Source organism: Chelmon rostratus, chromosome 6 (assembly GCF_017976325.1).
Source record: "Chelmon rostratus isolate fCheRos1 chromosome 6, fCheRos1.pri, whole genome shotgun sequence".
Taxonomy (NCBI): Eukaryota; Metazoa; Chordata; class Actinopteri; order Chaetodontiformes; family Chaetodontidae; genus Chelmon; species Chelmon rostratus.
Window position 1 is genome coordinate 15,097,561 of NC_055663.1, and position 12,600 is coordinate 15,110,160.

Genomic DNA, 12,600 nt, shown 5'->3' on the forward strand with positions numbered 1-12,600 from the left:
AACCTTCCACTTTCAAAGCTGTCCTACCATAGTATAAAACATTAACACCACGGACCTGTAATTAATAACCAGAAATTCAAAATTTCCCAATGGAAACTGAGCAAGGAAGACCGTTAATTGTAAGCACGGACGCTTGAATTTTATTGGCATGATTTATTATTAACCCAGGCAGCTATTAATCCAGAGCGATGCCTCACTCTGTCCCTCTTTGTGTGTGAAAGTTCCTGTTTCTTCCTCTGTCCATTACCTGCGCTGGCTCCTCCTTCCCTGCCCCACCAGTGAATGGGGCCTTTGTGGGGGCTTCCCAGCATTCCAAGGGAATTCTTGCAGGTGAGGGTACGCAAATAATCGCACACTCAGATGACTGCTGCATTTTATGCCATTTCTAACTGAAAACACAAAACGCTGAGTGTCCAGTGCTGAGCTAACCTTACCTTGAAGGATTTGCTGCAGATACAGAGGGTGTGATCACAACAGCAGACTGAGTGGGAGGGAAGGATCCCATTGTTTCTAACCAGGTGAGCGACCACACACAAAAAACCAACATGCTCACTGGAGCCTGTCTCACACACTAAGAGGTACATCGTACAGATTAAGGAAGGCATTAGCTCATGAGTAAATATTTGCCTTCTTTTTTCGGCGTTTTACGCAGTCTTTGAAGAATGGCTCCACAATAGCTGCAAGTGTGAACACACATGATCTAACAGGGCTGTTATCTGACGTGGATAAGTTCAGTACATGAACTGCATGAGTAACACACTTTTTTCGCACACACAGGTCCCTGGAAAAACACTGTGCGTCTCTCAGTGGGCATACTGACGGTGAGTCTGTGTGTGTGTGTGTGTGTGCATGTCCATATGTTAATAGACTTAATCTGTAACTGGCAAAGGACTGAATATACAAACTGGAGATTTTTTAAAGTGAAGACTTTAGTTTCACTGGACTTTGTCACACAGACCGTCTCTGTATCCACCCTGTGCCTCAGCTTCGCTCTCATCTGTTGGAACTTGTCAAGACAACAGCGCCCACAGGTATGTGTGGTCGTTTTCCCATGATGACTTATTAACCTACATTGGTGTCCGGGGACGCACGAGTTATACTTTATCTCAGTGGATAATTCAGGGCATCACAGCAGATATTTATAATTATTTCTGTTTGTTTAGGCAGCTTTGATTGCACATTTTAAAGGTAGTTTTCAACACGTTATGGGCAGAGTCCACAAGAAAAAGGACTTTACAACCTTGAATTGCTCCTCACCCTTCTTTATCTTCCTTGCCCTTTGATATCCAATGTTGTTGTCCATCACCACATTAGCACTTCCTTCATGACTGCATGTCCACAAAGCAGCTGTACCAGTGGGAGGTACTGGCAAATCATAGTGGCCACAACTAGAAATCTGGCTCAGTAGATTTAAGACAAAAAAAAAAAAAAGTGTGGTGCATTTTTGGCTGCGCTGCCTTGTGGACCAGAGCTGTAGCTGCTTCAGCATGCCAGCCTGTGTCCAGTGTTCAGTCTATGTTTTTTTAAAACTGGTTTGGCTGTAAATGTGCAGCTACTTTGGCCAGCTGACATCTTTTCCTGCTATATTTGGAATATTAAATGAATCCACTTTAACAAATGTTTAATCCAGTCTTAAAGAGTCTTCCTCTGATATCAGTTCTGTCTTGGAAAAGTAGACTTATCTCCACTTTTTTTTTTTTTTTTAAGAATTGTACATTTAAGAAATTCAATACACTTTAAATGTGATTTGAAATGTTTTGCATTATGAGTGGAAAATTTAACGTTTTTTTTCATTGGTGTATTCTGTGTCCCAGCAGCATGTTGCAGACAGTCAGTGAGTGGCTGTTTTGGGAGCAGCTGTGGCTGCCAGCAAACGTCTCCTGGTCCGATCTGGAGGACAGTGAAGATCGTGTTTATGCTAAAGCCTCTCATCTTTCCGCTGCCCTGCCCTGTGCCCTCTGCGTGCTTCTTGTCAGATACCTGTTTGAGAGGTGAGAATATAGTATGTGAGTAAAATGTGCTGGTGTGGCAGCGAGTTAGTTAGCAATGCGGTCATCCGGCATCAAAATACTGTGATTATGTTGCGCAAGATGCATGGAGCAATGATATACAGGGGACTCTCACTGCTGTACTGTGCCAGATACTTTGTTATTCAGTATGAAATTCTGACACACATTTACTGTTCTGTTGCTCGTGTGCTGTTGCAGGTATGTAGCTACACCACTGGCTGATGTTTGCGGAATCAAGGACAGGGGGCGTCTCACAGCAGAACCAAACCCTGTCCTAGAAAACTACTTCTGCAGCCAAGCACGAGTACCTTCACAGGTATATTAAAAGGGTCATTTCACTGAAAAACAGAAGTGGTTTGTTAATCACACGCCGTAATCTCAACAGTCACTCATATGGTATATAGTAGTGTAGGTAGGTATTTTACAGCTACACTAAGTCAGCCACACTAACTTTTTTATCAATACAAATGTTTGGTCATTTTTGCTGAAATTAGATGCGCAGTAAATCAAACGTTCTTTTTGCATCAGAGATTAAAATGTCATACTGGTGTATAACTTCAGAGAGTGAGTGTAAGGGCTGGATTGTTTCCCTCGTGTCTCAGGCTGATGTGAGGTCTCTGTGCAAGAAGACCAGCTGGCAAGAAAGGAGAGTTCAAGTCTGGTTCAGGCGGAGGAGGAACATGGAGCGTCCAGGGCTTCGCAAGAGGTTCCGCGAGGCCAGGTGTGTGTCTGCTTGTGTGCGTGATTATACGCCAACGTGAGAAACAAGCGTGTATGTGTAAAAATGTGACATTATTGTTCTTGTCTGTCAACAGTTGGAGATGTGTGTTTTATTCATTTGCTTTTGTCTGTGGAGTCCTAGCTCTCTATGATGTAAGTAGTTTTGGCCTTTTCCCATGTTTTATCACAGCGACTGTTCTATTACAGGGTTTGTCTCTTGTGTAAGTCATTTTTTTCCATTGCACAAATTGTTTGCTTTTGCCGCTGTGGGACATTTCTGTCTCCCTACTTCTCTCCGTCTGTCTATTTGTATGTACCACTTTGATTTCACTGTGTGCAGCATGTGAACCTCGTCGTCTCGCTCCCTATCTCATGCCTCTCTGTGAGTTCAGGGTTTTTCTCACACTCTGGCAATTGACATGGGAGACTATCATGCATGAGCTCACGGCCAACGATTACTTGTTGCTTTTTTTTCAAGGCTAGTCTCCATCCTACGTCACACTCCTCTCCCTCTCTGTTTCTGTTGGCTGTAGAAACCTTGGTTTTATAATCTGAAGGAGGTTTGGGCAGGCTTCCCTAAACAAGTAAGTGTAAAACAAAGTTAAATGGTTAACAAAGTGTTTTTGCCATTGCTATTATTATTATCATTATACAACATTACAGTATGCAGTTTAATAAACATCAACTACATGTGTGTGTTATGTGTCCATGCAGTCCATGCTGCCATCTCAGTATTGGTATTACATCTTGGAAATGGGCTTCTACCTTTCACTTGTCCTCAGGCTCACTTTTGATGTGAAACGGAAGGTGAGTGTGCAGATGTGTGCAGCCGTATCAGTTCTTAAAACAAAATCTGCCTCTTTTATGTTAAAAAAATTGCAATAAACTGGATGTGTCATACACATTCAACTTTACCTGTCATTTGTATGTGTGCAGGACTTCAAAGAGCAGGTGATTCATCATACCGCCACGCTGATCCTTCTGAGTTTCTCCTGGATTTCAAACTACATCCGTATTGGAACCATTGTGATGGTACTTCACGACTCGTCTGACGTCGTGCTAGAGGTCAGCGCTGTTTTTGCATCAGTGTACTGTCGGCTGGTGCGGTATTAGAGGATAACTGTGATTTTGCACCGTCACGCAAACAGAGAGACTTAGAAAAGTAATTCAAGATTGCAAAGCTGTCTTTTTACATCTTCAAAGAAAAACAATCACAACACAATAAGGCTAAAAATGTGGCTTAGTGGTTGTGTCAGGAGTTTGATGCAAAGCCTCAAGATGACTGACTGATTGCTAAAATTGCTGTAGGCAGGACACAAACAGGTCAGACCGGCATCTTTGCATGAAAACTGCTGCTACCAGCTACAAGCGATAACCTGGACCCAAAGGTACTCTGCAACTACAGGCTAATCTCCAACCTGCTTCAGTAAGATTATCGAGAAGGCTATATATCAGCAACTGAACAGCTACCTAACAGATGATAACATTCATGATAAATTCCAGTCTGGCTTACGCACGTCTCACTGCACAGAAACCACTTTTTTAAAAGTTGTTAATGACTTGAAGATCAACAGTGACAACAAAAAACCTTTAGCCCTAACACCCTTAGACCTAACTCTGCATTTGACTGAGTGGATCATGGGATCCTGCTGGAAAGGTTAAGAAACTGGATGGGTTTAGCTGGTATGGTCCTCCATTGGTTTAAATTCTACCTGCCTAATTGACACTTTATTGTCACACTTGGAGAAATCCACTCCAACAGACAGAAATTTGTGTTTGGGGTCCCACAGGGCTCCATCCTGGGTCCTCCCCTGACTCCAGTCCTCTGAAACCTGCACTGATAATTGTTTTCAGACTACAATTCAAAATCCTGCTCTTTTCGACATGCCATCATTTTACAATCCCAGCAGATCTCTTTTGTCACAAAGCAGAAATCTGAGGTTGCCTTTTTGCCTTGGGCATTTTCAACGTCTGGCAAGATTATGTTTATGCACCTAATGAATGGAACAGTCTGCCTGCTGATCTCCAACACTGTATTCTTTTAAAACCAAATTGAAGACCCTCTTATTCAGTTGCGCATTTTCTGAAATGAATGCCCTGTATTTGTACAGTATGTGTGATGGTTTGTATGTATCTTTATGTGCATTTATGTGTGGGTATGCAAGGATGTCTTAGCTTATAAGCACTTTTTGCTGTGTCTGTTTCATCTCTATGTAAAGCACTTGGAAATGCCTTGAACAATATGTATGTTGCTATGTCTGTGTGCTTGTGTATATTCATGTGTATGTATACATGGATGTGCTTATCAACAATGGTTTGCTGTTTTATTTTGATCTTTTGATGTAGAACACTCCCAACTGATTTAAGAGATAGTGCTATAAAAGTGCTAAATTTGAACTGAATTGAGTTGTTTTTGTCTCACAGTGTGGAAAGCTATTTAACTACGCTAAGTGGCAGAAGACTTCTGACGGCATGTTTGTGGTGTTTACAGCTGTCTTTATGGTGACAAGACTTGTCATTTTTCCGTTCTGGTAAGTGCGTGACATGGAAGCATGCAGCATGATGCATCTTGGCATGATCTTGGCATGTTGTATTAAGTGTGCATATCTTTTACAGGGTGATCCACTGTACATGGGTGTACCCACTGGAGGATTTTGCTCCCTTTTTTGGCTACTACTTCTTCAATGTGATGTTGCTGATTCTACAGATGCTCCACCTCTACTGGGCTGTTCTTATATTACGAATGGTTTACAAGTTTATCTTCAGCAAGGTGTGTTTATAGGTGTTTCGATGTGTATAGTGATATATGTTAAAGAAAGAAATGTATGAAAATTCTAATTCTACATGTCTTGTTGCTTCTTTTCGGTTCACCCTCATTTTCTTCCTCTTCTCTGTGGCTCATCAGCTGGATGGCGATGACAGGAGCGATGAAGAAGAGGATGACAGTGACTCATTGAAGGAAACAAATCAGAAATTGAGTCACACAAATGGCTCTGGAGCCAGAGGCCGGGCCAGTGGCCACTGACACATACAGACAGACGGGAACAGAGGAAAAGGAAAATGGACAGCAGACACATGGAGAGATTCAGTTTGAATTGCAGCTGTTAGAATCTATTTGCATATAGAGTAAAAATGCATGAGCAGCATATAATTTGTAAAGGAACTGTGAAGGCTGACACATTAACAGAGATGAAGCCTCATGGTCTCTGAGAATAATTATGATGATAATGACAATGATGACATTCACACGTGTGCACATGTGTTTGTTGGAGCACATTTATGTAAAACTAAAGCATCAAAGGGAAATTTATGTTTGAAAGACTGTGACTTCCTGTATGTGTGTTTATGTTTTTGAAACTGTTCACGTGTCAGTATTTTTCCACTATCTCGTCCTGCTGGTGTGGGAAGCAGAATATGAGCAAATATATCAAGAGATTTCATTGGCTCGTAAGCAGTGTGCATCTGTGTCTGTGCCAGCACGCCCTCTCGCGACAATCGGCGAGAATTGACAAGCTGGAACGTCAGACAGCCCCTCACCATCAATTGCCATAGAAACCACTACACAAGCACCACTACGCAGCGTTTAACGGCGAAAACACCTGTAGTAGCTTAACATTTCTATTCTTATCGGTACACATAGTCGTCAGTATTATAGCCAAAATGACTCATATGAGAACTCATCGCGCAAACGTTAGAATCGGAAACTGGATTGAAGACCTGCGCTTAGAAGAGGTTTGTTTCAAGTTCTCATGGTTAAGATAATTTAAAGCCGTCCGTAGCCGTCAATTATGTTGTGAAAGTTTTCTTTTAACTTACAGTATACACGTAGCAGTAGTGGAGACATATTGAAAAATTCACATCGAGTATATTTGTGTTTTTCCAGGATGCAATGAAAGAGTACCTGGAGAAAAAAGAGAGTGGCGAGCTTACTGCCCAAAAAGTAGACTTCCTCAAACAGAACATTTTGAGACCGGTAAACTGAGTTAAAGCTATTTAAGAGCACCATTAACAGCAACAATGATGTCACAATGACGATTGGGATGGTAATGATGATGTTTCTCCATGCGTGTAGGTGAATCTCACGGTGTCAAACGATGGAAAATTGCATTTTGGGGATGTTGTGATGTTAGTGAACATGGGAGGAGAAAACAGGGAGTGCAGTGCAGTCAGCATTAACGCTGACATTAACAGTTTGACGAAGACTCCTTCGCCCGGCATTCCAGCCCCATGCGGGATCAGTGCAGGGAGAGTTATTCAGCCCTGCACACGCACTGCCTTCATCATTACCAGGTACTCACACAAACAGTCTTAAAACGACTTCAGCCGACATGGCAAAAAACCCAGATGTACACCCTTTAATACTGATTGTGTGATTGCAGTGTAGATGGCAGTCCTGAAGGATCAACTCTGCATTTTGAACAAAGTTTTGCCCTGAAAACAACCAGTGGCTTTGCCAGGGGAGTAAGTGAACACACAAACACATGCACATGCACACATAAAACCCCAATTCCTAAAAGTCGGGATGTTGTGTAAAATGTAAATGAAAACAGAATGCAATCATTTGCAAAGAACTGTGCTTCCTGGCAACAGTTTAACGAAGTGTTCCAGAGCTCACAAAAGCTCCAAACTGCAGATTTAAGTACACAGAAACTGTATGAATGTAGAAGGGGGCACACACACAGAGTTCAGTGTGATATTGTGTTGTACTCCACACCCCATGAAAAGAGTTGTGAAACATCCGCTTTGGCTCTGAAGGGAGAATAAGAAAATAACTCTAAAGATTGGTTATTATGGATTGAGATTATCTCAGTGGGTCTTGGAGACTTTAACGTTTTGACAGGATGCTTGTGTTACAAACTGGGGGTGTGGAGTTTGAAAGAAGAGGGTATTTACTCGGCAGGGCGGGTCCAATGATAGATGCAGTTGAATTGCAGTGTGGGAGGTGTAATAGTAGGGTCTTCTAAATCTCTAACTCAGGACATCTTTGCCTCAGCTGCTTTGATTTTGAGCAGTCTTTTTTTTATCTGTTTCCCAGAAAGTCCCCAAACTTTATGGAAGCACAATACCAGACTGTTGTAATATTTGATAAAAATAAGAGACCCCCTTTACCATCAGTTCTTCGTTGTCGAGATGCATGAATTGTTTGAATGTTTGAATCATTTCATTTATTGAACAGATGTGCTCTCCTTTTTATTAGTGGTATTTTATCTTCACACATCTAACACAGCAAGTTAACATGATTCTGTTATATAGGGATTTTAAAATAGCAAACCCAGTTCACTTTGCATTGTGCATATCACTTTGTGTGTTTACACACAGTATTCTCTTTTCCATTCTTTCCTCAGCTTTACTTGACGAGTGACCTGCAAAGTTTTCAAAAGGTAGATTTTTAACCTTAATAACATATTGAAGACCATCAAGGAGAATACATTAGACTGAACAACCACCAACTTTGATGAGACATTAAACAATGCAGAACACTTACATGCACACTTAAGTTAAATGCAGATTGTCAGTGGTTATGTTTGCCCATTACACCAGAGTTTCTGCTGTTTTCAATGTCATATTATTGTGACTTCCTTTAAAGTGTGCAAAAAAGTCCCGCCTACAAGAAGTGAACTTGGATGGTGACAGTTCTTTTCTGTCATGGTGGAAGATAGTGCACTTTGACCCCCAGGAGAGGCTTGAATATGAGGATCAGCCAGTCCCTGTGAGTTTTTACTGTTCCTTCAAGGTTAATTATTCCACCTGTCACAGCATTTTCTGATATTTACTGTAAATCTTTAACTTAACACAGTAGATGGAATGCAGAATGTGTTTCTTGTGCTTCCCCTCACCTCCAGTGCATTGAGAACTTCCATGCAATTATTTGTATGCTTCTGTCTAGGCCAATGTGAAGGTGCTGATCATACACTGCAAGACAAACCAGGCTCTCGCTGCTCTTGGTGATCACGTCCTTTGGTATTTCCAATCACCCTTTACACATAGCTCCAGACTAAGAGCAATATCATGCTGTGTTAAACACAATACAAAGTTTTTTGAATTGTGTTGCACTCATGTCTGAGAAGAGAGATATCAGAGGAAGAAAATTGCATTGTGAATGCAGGTCAGCTTACCGTATGTAAAAGCCAACAGCCTGATGTGTTTTCTTTATTTTTCAAAATGAGGTCTCTACTCCTGGTCAACTCCAAGGCAACTATGAGTTGTAGCTGTAGGGCAAGAATCTGCTTTCTTAGCCCAAATAAAATAAAATAAAATAAAAAATCAGTCATAGAGTATTTAGTTTAAGTCAGCTCTTGACAGCCACTTGTCGTCGAAAAGTGAGGATGTTGCAAATGCCTGCATGCCTGCTGTCATTCCATAGGTAACAGTAGTTGTGTCCCTGCAGGACCACATATGGCAAAGAGTATGAGGTGACATCACATACCTTCTTGGACTCCCATAAAGCTGAACAAGACAAGAACCATTGGATACTGTGCACCTCTGACCCTGCAGGAAGTGGGCTTGTACTTCTCAACCACCCACAGTCAGCAGCTAACGACAAGGAGCTCACGCAGGCAAACCCTGGCATCTAAATCTAACACAATCCATCATCATAACTCTGTAATGTGTTCAAATAGTACATGTTGATAACACAGCATTAACAACACCTAAACTTTTATTAAATTAAGTTTGTGTTTTATTCTGTTTGGGTCACTGAGTTTTTCTCCTTGTGCAAAGAGAGTCTAGGCTGGCCTCCAACCTGGAATGTTAAGGTTATATGATACACATTAACTAGCCAAGCCACCAGGAGGTTCTGTGGAAAGAAGCATTTGATATCTTTCTTCAAACAAAGGAGGGGTAAACTTGGGGTTCACTGTTTTACTTTGCAAGATTTGAACAATTTCCCATGCATTTGGAATTTCCTCTGAAAGAAATTTTAAATGAGATATTGATGAGATCAGGGAATGAAGAATAGCCTTTGTCATGAAAGGGTCATTGAATTTAAGAAAAATTGATCTAAGCAGTGCGCACCACTGAACACTGAAACACTGAAAATGATGAAAAGTTTAAGGCTCGTTTTATTGTCTTCTAATGAGGAAAGAGGTCGGATCATTTATGACATTTCAGCTGCATGCTTCTTATACCATTCATGACAATTTAGGTAAAATGACAGGGCACATGATCTTGTGTAAGGTATCCAGCTCATTTGGAATAAATTGAAAGCTATGAATCACTGAATGTCAAAAGTGTGATCTTTCACAGGTACAGCCCTATGGATTTATGGACAGGTGTGGATTTTATCTTTGCCAGCTGTGGTCCTGAAAATTTAGGCTACATCCTCTGTCACTCATATACAATGGATCAATCATCTGTGCATATCACGCTCAGAGTCAGACATGGTGCTGCAGGTGGAATTTGGGTTAATCAGACAAGATTCCTCAGACAAATAATATGACACAGTAACTGTTTTAGGTGAGGCTATGTAACTTTCGACAAGAAATAATACATCCTTCGTCTTTAAGATTAAAAGTTGAACTCATGGGCAATAAAACACACCCTTGCACAATTCAACACACTCGGGAGGTTTGCTGGCATGACTTCTCAGTTTAGTTTTCACTAAGATAGCAAACTTGTGACTGTGTGGCTAAGCTTGTGCTACTGTTGCATTACCGTATCACGCGTACCCAATTACACGGTTTGATCGCGAAAGTAAAACAGGAAGTAGGCTCAACACATTGCACATCACCTGGATGCATGTTGTTTTTCCTGTTTGCTGGCGTTCCCACTTAGGTCCCTATTGATAGTGTGTTAGTAACTAGGTCAACAAGGGCAAATTAATTAATTAATTAACTAAAAACTTGTTTTTCTATTATCTATTATGTTCTTATATTCTTCTGTAATTTTATTATGGTCTTTTATATGAGTCACTTATGCATTTGCATTATGCAGTATGGTAAAACTGAGTATTCATACGCGTTTGCTGTTTTTGCACTTGTCTTATTCCCTTTTTAGCGGAAAACATGTAAGATTTACTCCACACAGCCTGCGTGGTTGCACAACACTGTACTGTGCAGGTAGTGTCACCTTTCGGGCATCCTTTCGGGCATCTTGTTCCTGTATCCTCGATAACACGCTGAAAAACGTATTTGCGTTTAGGTTTTTAAGTGCGCATGATGCTACATCCGCGTTTCTGTGTTTCTTTGCGGAATACGTGTGGCCTGTCACGGTAAAAATATACTTACCTTCAGTATAGCACTAGCGTTATGTATGGCTGAAGATACAGTATAGTATCAATGACAGAAGATACAATATATGATACCCAGGATCCGTGTATCTTTTACTATAGATAACACTATTACGATGACCTACGGTCGAGGGTGCGTTCAAGTGAAAGACCGATAAACTGCACGGGTTTTCGCAACCTTTTCGTTTCATTTCGATTGTGCGCAAGTGCGTTTCACAGCAGCGCTAAAAATATCTTGCCACCTTAACACTCCTGATTTATCTCCAAATATGATTTAAACGAAGCGACACAGCAATTACATCCGTTCGCAAAACTCACATTTATCACACCGCCATCTCTGTTTCAAAACGTTTTGACAGCGCTGAACGCGACCCCAGGTGTCACGTTTCAAAGGGACAACAATAGAGATGAACTGACCAGCCGCGGCTTTTCAGTGTCTAACTGGAGGCAGCAGATGTGTGGGAGACAGGACTCTACAGAAAGGTACGTTACGTTAGCTACCACATGGGAAGACAATATACAAGCTCACGTTTAATCTTACTGCTAAAGGTTTTAAAAACAACACACACCATGGTCATTGTAGAATTAAAATAATTCAGCTCATTTGCCTAATATTTGGATTTTTTAATTTGCGGCTAACGTTAACGGTTGCATTTAACTTTTAAGCTAGCTTAAATGGAAGCTGGTGTAACGCGAACGGTGGGACCTGACGGAGAGAACAAGTGCAGATATCTGAACCTGCTAACAGGAGATAAAACCAATATTCCACGTATTGATAGCCCTGTAGATATCAATTTAACCCTCTGTAGCTGGTGATGATGTCCGTCCTGAAGGATTATACGTCGCTTTGGCGTGTGGCCTGTCTTCTCGTCGGTAAACGGCATTTATGAGAGAACATGATTATTAAACCTTGCGCACATAAACCGTTCTATAAAATATCCTGTTTTTGTACGGCGGCTCTTGGAAATCTAGATGACAGAGCCATCATTTGCGGTGATCTAGTGGAGGACTGCTGTTGTTTTAGGTTTTAGGATGATTTTGAAGACATTCAAACGTTAATTTGTTGGCTATTGAGCAATCACCATTCAAAACGCCGTATTACCAGCGACACTGTCCCTCCACATTGAAGGGAATCTTTTACCTTTCACATTTTTAACGGCTATTTTATAGTTACATGGCCCATGTTATATACAAAAACAACTTTAGCTTTCCAAATACAATATATTGTTTTAGATTAAATCACCTCGAATAGATACAACAGCTCCATCTGCTCCAGTTTCAGCAGCTAAATTCTGCTTGCACATTGATGAACAGTAAAACAATATTGTGACACTATGGAAGAAGTTCTGCCCGCATAATATCCTCTTGTTGGTAGTAATCCAGTACTAGCACTTAAGTAAAAATGCAAGACTTTTACTGGTGTTTTCACACCGTGCTATTTACTTTGGTCAAGAATAGATAATAAATACACTTAGTGATACATCAAAGGGAGGGATTTAGACTAATAAATTATCACAGATTTAATGAGGATTTTACGAAGAATGGTACTGATTTTGCTACTGCAGAAGATCTCTAAAATCTAACAAGCATTTGAAGCACAATGGCAAACTATTATGGCGTTTATACAAACACTCCTTCAAATGA

At 40.9% G+C, this 12,600-nt stretch overlaps 2 protein-coding genes across 4 annotated transcripts; both read left to right on the forward strand.

The window, feature by feature from the left end:
• The first annotated feature begins 103 nt into the window (after nucleotides 1-103).
• On the forward strand, nucleotides 104-6,887 carry cers3b (ceramide synthase 3b). Of its 3 annotated transcripts, none has more exons than XM_041938233.1 (13): nucleotides 104-518; nucleotides 778-821; nucleotides 957-1,031; nucleotides 1,818-1,991; nucleotides 2,208-2,325; nucleotides 2,612-2,730; nucleotides 2,825-2,882; nucleotides 3,263-3,313; nucleotides 3,444-3,536; nucleotides 3,666-3,794; nucleotides 5,154-5,260; nucleotides 5,346-5,499; nucleotides 5,635-6,887. In XM_041938233.1, the coding sequence occupies exons 4-13, from the start codon at nucleotides 1,819-1,821 to the stop codon at nucleotides 5,752-5,754; spliced, it is 1,122 nt and encodes a 373-aa protein (XP_041794167.1). In that variant the 5' UTR covers nucleotides 104-518; nucleotides 778-821; nucleotides 957-1,031; nucleotide 1,818; the 3' UTR covers nucleotides 5,755-6,887. The 3 variants fall into 3 exon arrangements, with proteins under 3 accessions (XP_041794167.1, XP_041794168.1, XP_041794169.1); XM_041938234.1 differs by having other exon boundaries at nucleotides 986-1,031; XM_041938235.1 differs by having other exon boundaries at nucleotides 474-518; nucleotides 986-1,031; nucleotides 1,815-1,991.
• cfap161 (cilia and flagella associated protein 161) lies at nucleotides 6,390-9,908 on the forward strand. The gene is made up of 8 exons (XM_041938239.1): nucleotides 6,390-6,461; nucleotides 6,613-6,702; nucleotides 6,802-7,019; nucleotides 7,109-7,190; nucleotides 8,075-8,110; nucleotides 8,317-8,439; nucleotides 8,617-8,690; nucleotides 9,118-9,908. Exons 1-8 carry the CDS (start codon nucleotides 6,390-6,392, stop codon nucleotides 9,302-9,304), a joined length of 882 nt encoding a protein of 293 aa, XP_041794173.1. The 3' UTR covers nucleotides 9,305-9,908.
• Nucleotides 9,909-12,600: the final 2,692 nt, after the last annotated feature.

Excerpts from the sequence above, each read along its gene's own strand:
- cfap161 (XM_041938239.1), top strand. The coding sequence starts at position 6,390 with ATGACTCATATGAGAACTCATCGCGCAAACGTTAGAATCGGAAACTGG. Across the intron at positions 8,111-8,316 it reads ACCTGCAAAGTTTTCAAAAG|TGTGCAAAAAAGTCCCGCCT; the intron begins GTAGATTTTTAA and ends CTTCCTTTAAAG. Across the intron at positions 8,440-8,616 it reads ATGAGGATCAGCCAGTCCCT|GCCAATGTGAAGGTGCTGAT; the intron begins GTGAGTTTTTAC and ends GCTTCTGTCTAG.
- cers3b (XM_041938233.1), top strand. The coding sequence starts at position 1,819 with ATGTTGCAGACAGTCAGTGAGTGGCTGTTTTGGGAGCAGCTGTGGCTG. Across the intron at positions 2,731-2,824 it reads AAGAGGTTCCGCGAGGCCAG|TTGGAGATGTGTGTTTTATT; the intron begins GTGTGTGTCTGC and ends GTCTGTCAACAG. Across the intron at positions 5,500-5,634 it reads ACAAGTTTATCTTCAGCAAG|CTGGATGGCGATGACAGGAG; the intron begins GTGTGTTTATAG and ends GTGGCTCATCAG.